At 38.4% G+C, this 16722-nt stretch overlaps 1 protein-coding gene across 1 annotated transcript in view; it reads right to left on the minus strand.

The window, feature by feature from the left end:
• Window positions 1-672: 672 nt before the first annotated feature.
• The window catches only part of siah2l (seven in absentia homolog 2 (Drosophila)-like), a 49995-nt gene continuing 33945 nt past the window's right edge, over window positions 673-16722 (minus strand). The window contains exon 2 of the mRNA XM_048605230.1: window positions 673-5700. Within this exon, the coding sequence (XP_048461187.1) occupies window positions 5149-5700 (552 nt within the window). The 3' untranslated portion in view covers window positions 673-5148. The remainder of the gene's footprint in view (window positions 5701-16722) is intronic.

Genomic DNA, 16722 nt, shown 5'->3' on the forward strand with positions numbered 1-16722 from the left:
GGCGACTATCTGTATGGAGTTTGCACATTCTCCCCGTGTCTGCATGGGTTTCCTTCGGGTACTCCGGTTTCCTCCCACAGTCCAAAGACGTGCACGTTAGGTGGATTGGCCATGCTAAATTGCCCATAGTGATGAGGGATTGTGTAGATCAGGTGGGTTATCAGGGGCTGGATCTGGGTGGGATGCTCTGAGGGTCGGTGTGGGCTTGTTGGGCTGAAGGGTCTCCACGATCATAACCCCAGTGAATTTAGGTAGCTGACCAAGTACATAAATATTTTTGAAACATTTATGAATCTTAATTCCAACTCATCAAGTACTTTAGCATCACAGCATATCTTATTCTGCCTTGTCAATAAATATATTTTCGACAGGGACCACCAAGCAGCATCCAGGAGCAGGCCCCCAAGCAAATTAATTCCTTTTCTCAAGCATCAAGGCAAACTGTTGCCCCTGTATCAGAGATTATAAAAAAGTTAAAAGAATTCAAGTTCTTTTGGCTAATATGGCTTGGTTACTGTATGGATAAATTTGCTGAGCAGCCTGCAAGCTCTCCCGTACTAACTTTATTCTGTTAAAAATTGTCAACACACTGAGAAAGTTCCTTATTGAAAATTTTCACTAAGGGTTCGTTTTAAAATAATTATTGATTACTATGAAGAAATAAAAACACAATATCATTATAAGTTGTTTTAATTTATTGCAATTTGGATACAGAGCAAGAAGGAAATAGGTTATTTATACTAGTACAGAACAGTTTTCCTGATTAAAAAGAGTGGTCACTTCAAAACTAAAGTTTTACTGCATTTTAACAGCCATTCGTGATAAGAATTAAACAACTTTTTAAACAGAGAACTATTTGTTCTTTCAGTACAACAAAACATACATAGAAAGAAAACACAGCACAGAAACACAAATATATAAAACAAAACAGAAAATCTTATACAATACAAATGTTAACACCTGCTCAACAGGAAATCCACAGTATCCAAATTTGAATTCAAAAATGCACATTAGCATAATTACCAAAAGTAATTTTTTAAAAAAACTCATACAGTATAAACTACCATGTTTGACAAAATTCAAAGCAACAGTCACCCTATTGGGTTTTTATTTGATTAAATTTATTGAATGCACTGCTGCAAGAGTATAAAAGATGACTGCATTAAGCACACACTCATTTCTATGCTTTCACTTTGATTAAGTTCAGCTGCAGCTTTTTAAAAATGGCTGAACTATATAGGTCACCCATATGTCTCAGAATGTTAGTACATCAAAATTGAGCACTGATTTACCAACTGTTTTCATGGATCAAGAGGTAACATTTACTATTAAATATCTAATCAGGTCTGTTTTAGTAAGGAAGATTAATTAAAAAGATACAATAGATCCATTCGTATCTTAGCTGGATTCTTCTTGATCAGTGCCCGGAAGGGTAGATTCACTTAACTTTAAAAAGGACACCGTTCTTCAAATGAAGGTGTATTTCAAGTATTGAGTCAAGTTAAATCATACAACTGGTTAGGGGGTGTGGAGAGGGGTAGATCAGAGGGCATTCTGTCCAAAACACACTTGTTCTTTTTGTCCTTAGAAGACTATTTTTTGAGTAGGTTGCTATTAACAGATGACATATCATTAGATTAAATCATTTGCTATTCAGAATTATGAAGGATGGAAAGTTGAAGAAATAGAATAAACAACCTTTTTCTTACCTTGGAAATTAACCTACATGTCAGATAACAAACTGCATTAATATTTTAATTAAATTTGAAACAATTAAATTTTGAAAATTTATAGGAAGAATAGATTTTTAAAAATTGCCCTAAAAGCAGTTTATTGAAACCTCCGGAAAATATCCATTAAAAATAACCATGCCTGTACAGGTTGCATTCTGCAAAACTGCATACAGAAAACATGCCCCACAAATGAAGAGTGAGAAATTCACATTACGAGGCACCAAGTGGAGAATGAAAAATATTGTACATCTTCAATCAAAAAAAATTCTCATATCATTTCGTAAAAAACCTCACATTATACTTGAAAAGGGTAAAGAATAAACCAGGCATGGTGCAGAACATCTCTAACAAAATGCAGTTATGTAATTATTGTTGAGAAACAGAATTTGAAGTTGTACGAATTATTGCTATTTGCTGTCCTGGACGCATCTCTGAGGAATAACTGCCTTAAACAGGTCTGACGACAATTCCTGCACTGACTGCTCTTCGGTGATTGTACTTTCACCATCACCACCACCACCACCACCACGTTATCCTCAGCCCATCCCATATTCAATTACGCATCCAATCTCTCTCTTTGCAAACTCCCACTTCAAACTTGTAAATTACTGAAGCAATATTCAAAGCAAGACTGGTACATCAGCCAAAAAGGCTATAGTGCTATAAATTTTGCTGTTTATGGATCACTGTCAAAAACAGATGCTTAGATCTTTCCTTAAAATGAATACCAAACTTCTAAAGAAGGAATACAAGTTATAAGTAGATATTAATGACATAACAGGAGCACTTCCAAGAGTACATAAATTTAGAATTTCTTAACTAAAAAGCACATTTTTGAATTTTCTTCTAGTACTGTCATTTTTGGTAGCTGGACTGGCTTCAACGCAGACAGTACATCTGTGACTATAAAAACAGGGCCTTCATTACTAATAGGCCCCTGGAAGTTTTTATTGGATATGGGGATCTGTGCAAATAATATCCCAAAATGGATGCTGCTTCCTAATATTTCTGTCAAATACTATACATGTATCTGGAGATGGACTTAACAATTGTAATCTATGGAAAACAAAGGATATGGGAATCAGGCAGGAAATTTAAGGTCAAAGATTAACTGTGAACTTATTAAATGAAGAAAATTTGCATGACTGTATGGCATATTCATGGAGCTATTTATGGTAGGATTAATATGGTTGTTAAAGTAAGCTGAGAGAAGATGCTTCTGGGTATGTTTGTTTATCATTAGTTTCACGAAAAATCTTGAATTGGTCCAAATATCTGTCAATTACTTCAAAAGCCATATGACATTTCCTAGCACTCACCTGAAAATAATGCTTAAAGCCATTTACTATCTATTTACTGCAGGGGTGCAAAACCAAAAATGCTGCTAGGTTTTCTACAGAAATATTTTCAATATTCCAAGTTACCACAGAGCAAGAATGATAAAGTCTCAGTGCTTTACATCAATTACGTCAAACCATGAAATCTGACCGGACCAAAATGCCCTAGATTTTAGATTCTACTTGCATTTTTACCTTAGTTTATATTCTGTGTAAGAGGGATTTGCCAGTTTGAGTTCCCACCTGGAATAAATTTAAAGTATCAGCAAAAATGAAAAGGGTTAGATTTTCAAATCCAATCTTAAATCGGGAGTTGCAAACTGCCTGCTGTCAAAAATGTTCTCCAGATAAAGGCATACTCAAGACTAGTCTAAATTCCTTTATTGGGAGATGGCAGGTTCATCATGGATCCACTGGTCATAATACAGCAAAGAAACTCTTATTTTAAAAAAAAACAAATACTGCTCTGAGGGAGTAGGTACCCAAAACCTTAAAATGAACAAAAACAGGAATCAATAATTGTATTTAATTCTGAATCAACAGTTTTCTGAAATCTGGGTAACAGGCTGTGATTAGCAACAGGTATTTGTGGAAAATGAAGTCCACTATCAATAAAAACTGCACCCATTGTGACTCAAGGCATGTCAAGGAGTTTGATCCACAAGCATTTTAAAAGAAAAGCACAACTATGTGGGACAGAGGAAGAGAGCAAAAAGGAAGACGACAGCTGATAGAATAAACTGAAGTCATGTGTGTTCCAGATTGAAATTTTAATTAGAGATCACCCCATTGGATGCAGCATATTATGAAAAGCTGTCTTTAATCCCCTATGGTAGGTGGGGTGAAGGGACAGGACTGGAAAGACAATTTCTTTTACCACCACTCAATGTCTTGGTCATTTTCAATTATTTTTGTGAAAATAAGCAAACACTTATCATAACTGAATAAAATAGATAAATCATATGCTGAGAATGTTATAACGTCCTTGGTTCTTTAGTGTTTTGCTAGCACGTTGGTTAAATTCTAATCTAACTTGAACATTTCTTTTAAACAATGTTTATTCAATATCATTTAGAAGTCAGCAAGCTCATTATAGCTAACAGTTGTAATTCATTAATAAATACTGGCTGGCTCTACACAATTATTCTATAATTTCTTTTAAAAATGAAATGCATGTTACTATTGAATCAGTGAACCTGGCTGTGCAGTTCAGTACAAAGCTAGCCAATGTACCCATGTACACTTTATGGAATAAAGCAACTTCTCTCATTCAGGAAACAAATAACAAACAGATTACTCAAAAAGTGAGCCTGCAGTCAACATTTAAACATTTGATTAGACAATTTAATAACAAAGAATTTGAATAGAACTTAATCCAATACAAGTAGCTGCATACAGATATAATAGGATTATAACTGGACAATGCTGATACTAGATTTATCCATGGCTGCTTTAAGTATAATGGAACCCCCATTTCTACTCTGCAAATTTGTTCCCAAATTTTTACCTAAAAGAAAATTGCAACAAAACCCATCTGCCACGGCAACAAATAAAAAATAATTTCACGCCATGGTCCTTCACCATTACTGATCTTCATAAATAACTATTCAAATATTGTTCTCCTGAAGCATATTTAAGATAGGCACAAGCATCTACTGGCTTTGCATTTTTAAGTACTGATGTGGCGCATAATGTAGTTCTATATACTGGACCCGTATACAAATACATCTTGAATAATCTGCCGCAAATAATTTGAACTTACATTTCACAAAGCAGGAAAACATGATTCTTTACAAAAAGGACTGAATCACTTTTCCTTTATAAAACAGCTGCAACAACTTGGATTTGTTTTGGTGTTTTTGTTTCCATCTTCTTTTAGTCAGGCTTGGAACCATGTGCTTAGCATGCCTTCATTACATTCCAACACATGCACATATGGAGCAGTCAAATGGGCTCGCACCAATTACACAGGCAAGGTGCTGAAAAGTATATAGAACTGCATTCTTTTGCCTACTGCATCCACTGAATTGCAAACATTCAACTGTTATGTGTTTACTGCTGTATTACAACAATGCAATTCAGCACATTGAGATCGTAACATTAATACCCAAGTTCCCATGATCTGCAAAAAGATGAGCTATGGAGGTATCAAAGACTAAGCAATCACTATTCATGATTGCTGCTGCAACTCCGTCGTGGATGGACCTTGGAGTGGCCTCCCATGTGAGGCGTCTGCGGTTTCCATTCAGTTCCAATCTGTAGGCGAAGTTTTCAGCTTGCTTACGCGTGCCTATTAGAAGAACAATGGCAAAGAACTGCTGATGGCCTTCATACTTCTCTTGTTTCTCAAGCACCAGCATGAAGTGGTGACCAAAGCAGGACTGCATCATAACCCAATCCACAGCACCAGGAAGGTTGATATCAGTTGCCAGAAATACTATGTCCTCCCCTTGCAGAGTTGTAATGCTTTTGTGCGTGTGCATGAGATGAGGCATGACGGCTTCCAATGATCCTTGCCACTTGCAGGATGCTCCCGGGCAAGGGCACATGTACGGCCGAAACTCACAAACCTCTTCATGTTCTGGCTTTTCCGTGTGGTGCAGCGACAAGAGACAACCAGCTGTAGCATACTGTATTTGGGAAAGGGGGACAGGAGGGGGACGGTGCAAAAAGAGGGAAGAAAGGAGAAAAGAAGCAAAATCCCAATTAGTGTAACAAATACAATTAAAGATGAACTACAGAAGAACAAAGTATACAATCTTCATATAAATGCTAACGCACCAGTCAAAGTCTTGAATGAAATATACGACTAAAAAAAGAAATCTTAGTAAAGTCCAGTATTCAATATTTTTAATTCAATTTCTGCTATATGGTTAATTCAGAGAGAGACTACCAAGTAGCCAAACTATGCAATCAGGTACGGTCACTTTCTAAATTCAAGTACTTTGGCAACAAAAAGCTGAAGGCATTCAAGCTTCCTGTTGCATTCTGAAGTTCCATTCATCAACTTGAATCCTATATGTACAGGGGCTTAATTTTATGCCAATTCTTAGTTGTACGAGGCCGACAATACGCAGGGAAACTCAAAAAAAAAAGCAGCCTTCAAATTTTTAACCTGTCGAGAGTGACCATGAAAAAGAAGGGAAGAGAGGCTAATGACCTGAGGTTTTATTAAATTCCAAAAAAAGGAAGTGAAATTTGCAGTCAGTAATCTAATAGCTACATATGGTAAACCTTTATGCTTCCTTTCCTTATTCAACATTCACATACAAATGAAAATCAAAAGAGCAACAGAATGGGGACTTAAAAATGAAATGACTGTTCAAAGTTACAACACCCAAATTGCCAAAATAAGCTAAAATTCAAGCAGAGAATTGAAAGCTTATTCAGTCTGACAAACAGGTCTCAAAAAGAGAGAGATACAAACAAAGGGCCAGATTTCCCAAGAAGTGACAATCACATGCAGATTGTCACTGCTTTTTATTCTTCACATAATGAAAGATCTCTATTTCTGACAGAAGATTCCAATCAGGATTCCCTCAAAATGCAGACTTTATTTTCATTCTGACAGACCACTAGTAGTGCAGAATAGTTGAGGGAAGGTAATCCATGTCCTCTTTTTCACAGCAGTCATTTGCCTTTTACTGTTATAAAGTTCCAGCATCACTGACAGCTGTGTTGACAGCTCTTGTGAAAAGGTAAACATAAAGTAAGTGTGAGGTTAGGGTGCCAGATGGTAAGGTGCCAAATATTTAAGGGTAGGGTGCCAGGGAAGGTGGCTGCCGGGCGATGTTAAGTGATCGATTCTTCAGGGTAGATACTGGTGGTCGGCAGATAGAGGCTGCCATTCCATGGGGTTGTGTGGGAGCAGTTTAGGGATTTCAGATCAGGTTTTGGGGGACACAAGAGGTCTGAGAGAGCTGTAGTTGGAGCAGTGGGATAAGCAGAGGGCAGGGGGTTCAGTTTAACAGTCAGTCATTCAGGATTTATACTAGCTATCTAATACTCTAACTTTTACTGAGTAATTGCTTAGCTACAGCAGAACATCGAGTTGTCCAATTTAAATTGAGACTCAGAAGGTTGCAGGCATAGGGGAAATGCCCAATGAAAATTTCAATTTCCCTAGCAATTCCCTCAGTTTCTGCTATGCTGGAGATTCTGCAGGGTCCCCATCTGCAACTCCCATCTACCCTGCAAAAACAATTGTCTGGCTGCCAGAAATTCCTGGTCTAAAAGGGCAAACACTGGGGGGGCAGTGCACAGGAAAGCCTCAAGATTCATAGAACCCCCTACAGTGCAGAAAGAGGCCATTTGGGCCATCAAGTCTGCACCAGCCCACTGAAGAGCATCCCAACCAAATCCCCCATTTACCATGGCTAATCCTAAGTTGCACATCCATAGACACTACAGGGCAACTTTTAGCATGGCCAATCCACTGAACCTGCACATCTTGGGTTGTGGGAGGAAACTGGAACACCCTGCAGAAACTCATGCCAACAAGGGGAGAACTTGCAAACTCCACTTAGTCACCCAAGGCTAGAATTGAACCTGGGACCCAGGCACTGTGAAGAAGCGGTGCTAACCAGTGAGGCCAGTGAGGCACAGTGCTGCCAACATATAGGAACTCTCAAATAACAGAGGATTGAACCTAGAGTCAGATTCTATGCTTGAGGAAAGGCTGAAGAAATCTGGGCTTAGATCATCCAAAGGCCAACCTTAGAGATAGGTATAGTAATTTCAAAAATAGATTAGATCGAAGCTCTGGCCTTGCCAGTCGTGAATCACTGGTGGTTTGAAGGGCGGGGTCTAGTACTCCAGGGCAAAAGACAACGCTAAAGCAAATGCGTGGCAACACCATCACTTGCAAGCTCCGCTACAAGCATCACGTCTTCCAGACTTGGAATCATATTGTCATTCCTTCATTGTTGCAAAGTCAAAAATGTGCAGCTCCACCTGATGCGTACCTACTCCATACAGACTGTAGCAACTCAAGAAGCTGGCCTACCACGACCTTCAAGGGCATATAAAGTTGGACAAATTTAGTAGCCTCACATCCAAAGAACAAATTTTAAAAACGTATTTCAAGATATATTAACATCTGTAACATGGCAGGTTGTTTGTTCCAAGCACAATCTAGTCCCTATATACTAGGGACACAACAAAAGTCAATTGTCTTGAACAGGAACTGCGAGAGATCATCATCATATAATCAACAAGTCCACACTGACCATCAGAGCATCCCCCCTAGACCCATCCTCCTATAACCCACCTAATCAACAAATCCCTGAACACTTCGGGCAATTTAGCATGGCCAATCCACCTAACCGGCACATCTTTGGACTGTGGGAGGAAACCGGAGTACCCGGAGGAAACCCACGCAGACACGGGGAGAATGTGCAAACTCCACACAGACAGTCGCCCGAGGCTGGAATCGAACCCGGGTCCCTGGTGCTGTGAGGCAGCAGTGCTAACAACCATGCCGCCTGTAGGAAACGTGGAAATCAAATCATACTGTTTTATTGTTATTGGTTCAGAGATAGATAAATATTGGTCAGTACATACTGGAAGAGGGATGGGCAAACATCCTTAGTCTTCTTCTAAGTAGTGTCATCTTAATCTGGTGGAGAAGGAAAGAACTGTGATTGGCCAATTCAATATGATTAATTTATTTGAGTCAAAAATGTGACATTTGATTTGTTTTCAGTACAAAACAGATCTTGTGCAATATTTAGCTATATTGATAGGTTTATAAAATGTATCTGCTTGTACGCTTTAGATGGATCTAGATAATGTTAGGAGATTGGGCTCATTATACGCAAATAACATTCACCTTAAACATGATACTACGCATGTGGGAGGGCAAATGCTCACATTCTCTTCATGATGGCAATTTATTTCAACTAAATATGTTAGTGAAGATCAAGGTCACAGTTTTAAGTTGTGTAAGGCCTGATCTAGACGAAATATCAAAAGGCTCTTTTACAAGCGAATAGCAGACCTCTAGTACTGGCTACCATAGAATCACAGAATCCCTACAGTGTGAATGCAGGCCATTCGGTCCATCGAGTCCACACCAACACACCAAAGAGCAGTCCACCCAGACACACTCCTTACCTTATTCCTGCATTTCCTACCCTAGACACTATGGGCAATTTAACATAGCCAATCCACCTAACCTGCACATTTTTGGATTGTGGGAGGAAACCCACGCAGACACAGGGGAACATGCAAACTCCACATATTTCACAGTGAACAGTGAATTCCCTCTAGGAAGGCTGGACTTGATTCAGTTTAAAAATCAGCATCTACAAGAATAAAAAGTTGCTCAAGAAAAACAATATAAGTGGAAGCATCATGAAGTATATCCTTTGACCTGGCTAAAAATCTGATTTGAGAGATACTTGCTAGAAGAGAAAATATTTTAATAAATTAGTATGCACAAAATTACCTACTGTTATTCGATAGTGTGTTCCTCTTACCAGGACTTTACATTGTCTATAAACTACCATTCAAGTCTAGATTAACAAGACGGTGAAGCTGCAAGTTAAGCGCACACGTGAAATTCACAAATCCAGACATCATCCTCTATCTGTCCCATGAAGCAATTTAATACACAGAATTATAATCTTACAAACAGCTTTACTGAAAGGTTATTCTTTATCCTACATACTCCACATAAAGTATGACACGGTCTAAGTTTGGAAATGGAAAGCCTCTGCTTGGATACTGTAATGTCAGTCATCATGGCCATACGCCAAAAGTTGTTGCCCTATGCTGCAGCCATATCTACACATTGGCTATGAGTTCTACTTCATGTGTTTGCCTTGCACGAGGCATCAACTGGAATACATTTTGACTGGTGCTGGGAATTTATAGCACACCTTCAGCCCTGTAATGTGACAACAGTGCACTCAACTAGGTACTTGGCAAACCACTGTTTTCAACAATGATCCTATATATAGTTAAACCTAGGAAAAAGATAAAGTAACAATTTCTAATATAATACTTGTAGAAACTTGTGATATTTCTGACTTAGAGGGACTGTTAAAACAATATGGTAACAATTTCTTGGTGCAAATAAAGCAGGATAACCAAGTTGAAACCTGAGTTTTAAGACCACGCTTCAAGAATATACTATGAATGCAAATTGAAGCTATTCATCATTTTTTTTATAATTATTTGAATCAATAATTTTATGTTAATGTGCCATTTTAAGTAATCTATTTGGAGGCTATCCTTGTAATTTTTCAAAACAAGAAATTCCAGAGGCCTGAGAAGATTCAACTGATGGATGTATCACTTACAAAAATTAAGGATCCAAATGGAACCAAAAAGGGTTGAACTACCAGTAGGGACATTTCTCAATCAGATTACTTTTGTGCATATTGGTCTTGAGAACAGAACCCATTATGTTATCTTTCAGAGATTCATTGGCAGACGCTAACATCTCAAGACCCTTGAGAATGCTGAAAATGCAGAAACCTAGACAAAATACCTTATAGAGTAATCTAATCTATTCTTGTAGAGAATGCAAGTTTTGTCATTGTATGCTTGGTGACATCAAAAAAGGTCAACTTGAGGTGCAAGAAATGTTCACTGTAATAAGCCCAAAACGCTGCTACAGCTCATTTATTTTTAAGCATGTAGTGCAATATTAGATCACATGTAGCTTCACCCACATGCAAGTTTTAGTCAACATGGCAGTTACGCTTACTTCAACAAATTTTTACAATAAGAGTGTTGATAAGAACAAATTGCTTTAATCAATTACGCTAAAATAAAGTGGCATAAATCAATAATAATTTCCACATATCACTCTTACTAATACAGCAAGGCAGCTATGATGTCCCAATGAGGCACAGTATGCAAGCCAATACTATTTTTACTGACCAAGATATTGAGATAATATTTTTATTTGCTACCAACTTCACACAAAAACAGCTCCACAAATCTTGCTGCCTGCAAGAGAGCAGAGACAACATATTCCCTATATCCAATAATTTGTCCCAAAGACCCATGCAAGAAGAAAACTGGGTTGTTTCAACCAGAGCTATCTTTACCACAGACTGGAAACTTAAAGGAAAATTACCAGCAAAGACAAATTGCTTCTAGTTTTTCATTCTTTCTTCAAAAACAAAATGGCATCATAAAAATGTGACTTAAATGCTACAATAATTCTCCTGGCAATTCTAAATAAAGCACATTTTGTTACTTGGAAATTTTCACTTTTTAATAACAAATTAAGTCCTCAAAATCATAACAGTTGCAACAGTAATATTATACTTGAATACAAGGGAGACAGTGTCTATTTTTCTTGTTTGCTTACTATCTGGTGTAGTGGATTACATAAAAAATTCCCTAGAAATGTGCTCCTAAGTGATTCTGTAAGATGAACAGGTCTCTGAGGAAAAGCAATGCTTTTCAAAATTATGTTTACTCGCAGTTTACCTGCCAGCTCCTTTCAAGAAGCTGATACATTCGTTTTATTCAGACAATGCTTCAATCGTGTTCTTAATTTTAGTGTTGCTACTACACAGTAACAAAAATTAAGTTAGTTATTATAATAAATTCCCCTTTTTAAAAAGTCTGCCAACATAAGATTATTTCTCTACTAATCACTGCACGCTGAAAAACGGTTAACTTGGTGCCTCCCTCAAAGCAGCTCAGTTGTGCACATACGATTAGCTTAGCAATATTTATTAGTTCGGTTAATGTCATTTCTATTCCAGCTAAAGACAGATTTACATCTCACTGCCTAAAGTACTGGCACCAGTTTAACGCGAGAGTTCAATATTGACATGGAACAAACAAAAACACTGATTCAACTGCTAGTTTGCCCAACAACTTACCATATGCCTGTGCTTTGGATGCACTCTACATACGTGTCGTGCTGAGGACGATAGCAATCGCTTTGTTTTGTTGAATTGACATTGCAAATGCATAAGATCCAGCACAAGACTGAAACATTGAGCAAAGCAAAACATCACAACCATCTAATTTCATAAAGCTTAAAAAAAACAGCTTTTTCAATTTACAACATAAGAAATTCACATTTCCTTTCCTGATAACATCCTTGTACTTTTGCTTTCTCGCCCTGTCGTTAAAGTAGAGGTTGGAATATATCTGCAGCAGTAAGGCAATCAATCGGGAGCACAATATGATGCAATCATGTGATCATACCTTCAAGAGAAAAGCCATCTAATTAGACCTCCCATCTTAAATGCGATATTCAGAATACTCTGGAGAATTCACTGTTGAATCCTGACTTCTGGGATTAAAAACACAAGTGAACCAATTCCAATTCCAATTTAGGTGGATCTTTACTGATACGCCGCTGTTACAAAAGGACTAAAGCTACAGATAACTTTCAGTGGCTAGAAATATTGAATTGCCTTCCATCTACAAAATGCAAGATGTTCTAACAGCATGAGGTGATTAGAAGGGGGAAAAAAGAGCATCTACAATATACCTTGGTTAAAACCACTATCATTTTAATGAGAGTTAACCTAAAGGCAAAATTTATTTACTGCTTTGATAAAGACAATTAAAAGCCTGACTGAATCTGAACAAGGGTTCTTTGGATTTAAAAAAAGCAACTTAAAGTGTAGATGCGTGCTGATCAGTGAACATTTACAACTTGCTGTGCACTGCATTTTAATGGCAAACAGTGTCCAAATGAATAAGGCTAATCAAAAGACATTTTAGAATGTAAATCAATGAAAGCACAATGTACCAAAAGTAAATACAGTCACAAGTTAAGAAGATATCGCACAAGTCATTTCAAAATGCTTACGTTGGGACATACACACTTATACACAATGGAGGACACTGTACGCTTAACTGGAGGTGATAAGGGATCTCATGGTGCACAACTAGTGTTCCTACCTCTGGGCCAGAAGGCCTAGGTTCCAGTCCTACCCCAGGATATGATGGTCACTGAGATGGGTCATTACATGCCTGAAAATGTGGTTTAATTTTCCTTTCAATAGGGAGCAGGAAGTTCAGCAAAGATGAAAAATTCATGGAACAAAACATCACTACTTTCGTTCCAGTAAAACTAAATAAAATGCACCAAGGATATACAAGTATATCAAAACCAATGGGGTGCTGCATTATTGCTCAACATATGACAACAACTGATTTTTACTCTTACCTTGAAAGGAGAAAATGCTTCCTTTACTTGAAACCATAATGCTAAAATAGCATATTCAAAACATGAAGCAAACAAAAGAGATACCAAAATTTTAAAAAACAGGTTGTCATTCTCCAAGTTTTGAAAAATGGCAATTGTGACTTTTAACTACGCAAACAAAGACAAGATGCAAGAAAATTCTATACTAGGACACCTAATTACCTTGCTTATTTTGATTGAGCAATGCAGTTCAACGTTCAATTTTTGCATCACTGCTCCCTAATGTCACTACTCCAGGGATTAAGGAAATCACGAGAAATAAGGCAGCAATTCAGGTTTATGTTACTTGGCAAAAGAAACACACATTATATGAAGGACATTACTGTCCATGATAAAAGAAGAGTTCTGAGTTTACAAAGAAGATGCTCTGAGTCGGATTTATAGTATATCAATTTCTTTTTTTATTCATGTCTGAAGTGTGAAAGTATTGCTACCATGGAGAATTAGAACAACCATAAACTTTTCACGTAACAAGGTAACAGTGCTGAATTTCTCCAGATGAAGACATCCTTATATGGTGAAGAAAACAGATAACTTATCATCACATTCTAAAAACAGCCATATGACATCATCAACCAATGTCCAAAACAAAGACATCCAAGGCCTCTTATCATCAGAAATGAGGCTGCAGCACCCCACAACTCCAGGGAAAAAAAAAACTGTTTCCAATGTTATTTAACCAAGTCTCTCTATAGAATGGCCTGAATATCTACTTGAACATAGCAGTAGCCTAAAAAAAAAACTGGCTCTAATACGATATTTCATTCTTCCCCTAAAATACTTACTTTATTCTCTTGTACCTCAAGATGGCGCCAGATTGTGGCGACAGAACACTTATTATATCTCCCTAGATTTGTGTGACAATAAGTCATTCATTCATGGCTAAAAATGAATTAGCATCTAGGGGTAGGTCTATCAAAAATCTATAGCAGGAAAGGCTGCAAAAAAAATGGTTAGGTACTGCAGACAAAAGCCATGCCAAATTCTGCAGGTATTTTAATGTTTGGATTTATACTTGATATTGATTAGAATTTGTTGAAAATTCTAGGCAGAATAATTTCTGGTCTTCAGGGGCAGCTGAGTGAGGAAAGATGGACTGTTTCAAGAAGTCTAACTAAGCACAATATCAGCAAGAATAAAGAACAACACGGTGGCTCAGTGGTTAGCACTGCTACCTCAGCACCGCTACCTCAGCACCAGGGATCTGGTTTAATTCCAACCATGGGTGACTGTCTGTGCAAGCTCCACATATTCTCTGGGTGCTCCAGTTTCCTTTCACGGTCCAAACATGCGCAGATTAGATAGATTAGCTATGGTAAATTTCCCATACTGTCCAGGATGTGCAAGCTAGGTGGACTGGATTAACCATGGGAAATACAGGATTACAGGGCTAGAGTAAGGGGTGAGTCCGAGTGGTATGCTCTTCGGAGGGTCAGCATGGACTTGATGGGCTGAGTGGCGTGCTTCCACACTACAGGGATTCTATGATGATTAGGTGAATGAAAGCAACAGGTAACATTGGGATATGGGAGAGAATTGCACAAATTGTCCCATCTGTCAAAAACTTTATAGTTTGTCAATTGTCAAGATTCTCTTTCATGAGCGAGTATGTGCAAGGAGGATCAAATTCTCTCAAATCAACGAGAGAACTGGTTTGAATACAGCAAATTATTTTCACTGAAGACTAAACACAAAATGATCCAACAAAAGGAATGGAGCACCACTGCCAAATGCAGTTGATGAGGTGGTGATTAGTTACTTTCTTAACCTGTGTCATTTGATACTTTCAGGATTTTTATTGAGTGGCACTGAAAGAATGGCAGTACAGTTCCAAATCAGGACTGAGAGAAATTATGGTGGTCCTGTTGCCGTGGATCCGTTGTCCTTGTTCTTGCAGGTGATAGGGACTGTATGTTCTGAAGGTAGCCTTGGAGAATTGTTGCAGCGAATCTGGTAGATCGTACAACTGCTGCCATTGTGTGTTGGACATGGAGGGAGTGAACGCTGAAGGTGTCAGATGGGGTGCCAACTAAGTGAAATGTTTTGCCTTGGATGGTATCAAGATCCTGAATTGTGTTAGAACTGCACTCATGTAGCCAAGTGAAGAATATTCAGTGACACAGATGGTGAACAGATTTTGGGGAGTATTTGCCACAGAGTTTGCGGGTCTGACACGCTCTTGTAGCCAAACTATTTACATGCTTCTCCAGCTCAGGTTTTCAGTCAATGGTAACCCCCCAGGGTTTTGATAGTGGGGAAGTCCATTGATGAAGCAGCTGAAGTAGGCTGGGCTTACAACATTATCCAGAGGAAATTGTGCAGTGAAGTCCTAGGACTGAGATGACTGACCTCCAACAATGACTACAAAGTGAAGAGTTCTTTCCCTCATTTCAAGCTGCTAACAGCGCTTGGCATGCAAATAGTCTTGTGTTGTAGCTTCACTAACAGATCCCTGGTTCAACTCCTGGCATGCCCTCCTGCACTCTGACTTTGGACCAAGTTCAATGCATTCTTGGTGATGGAAGGTAAAAACTGACTCAACCCGACCCCCCCCACCTCATTACCAAATATTGTGTTGCATTAACCTATTCAGCATTTAACAAAAGTCACTGCTGAAGCAGGTGAAGACAGTTGGTGGTTATGCCTACACAACCCCGAGGATTTCTTGCATTGTTGGCTACGATGATTAGCCTGCAACAACCACAGCCATCTTCGTCTATGTTTTAATTTAAATTTTCTTTGGTCTCAGGTATAACTCCAACCAGTGGGCACTTGCCCTCCCACCAATTGCCATTGAATTCAATTTTACTCAAGTTCCTTAATGTGGCAGTCTATCGATTGCTGGCATGATTTCAAGGCTATTCACACACACCTTTCTTCTGCAATTTAAGTTGCAATGAGATTGGTTTCATAAAAATCCCAGCAGAATCCAAGCTGAGCATTAGTAAGTAATTAAATGGTGAGTAAGTGTCACTCCACAGGACTGTCGGCAACTTTTCACCAATTTGTCTGATGATTGAAAGTAGGAATTGGTTAAATTGGATTTGCTCTGCCTTTTGTGGACAGGGTCTACCCGGACAATATTCTACTTTCTTGGGTAGATATCAGTAATGTAGTTGTCCTGCTTGGCTGAAAGCACAACTCTTTCTGCAGCACAAGTCTTCAGCACTAAAGCCAGGATTCTGCTGAAGTTCAAAACTTATTTGTACCAGCTACTTCTCGATCTCCAGTACAGTGAACTAAATTGATTAAAGATGGGTTTCTGCAACAATGAGAGGCTTGAGATGAGACAGAAACACATCATTCATTTTCAACTCCTGGCCGAAGGTATTTGCAAATACTGCAGCTTTATCTCATGTGGGGCTGGGCTGTCGTTGCAAGTGGGAACGTTGATGGAGCTTCCCCCGCTTATGTTTAATTGTCCAACATCATTCTGAAAGCGGCAGGACTGCAAAGCTCC

Source organism: Rhincodon typus, chromosome 14, assembly GCF_021869965.1.
Source record: "Rhincodon typus isolate 14 chromosome 14, sRhiTyp1.1, whole genome shotgun sequence".
Classification (NCBI taxonomy): domain Eukaryota; kingdom Metazoa; phylum Chordata; class Chondrichthyes; order Orectolobiformes; family Rhincodontidae; genus Rhincodon; species Rhincodon typus.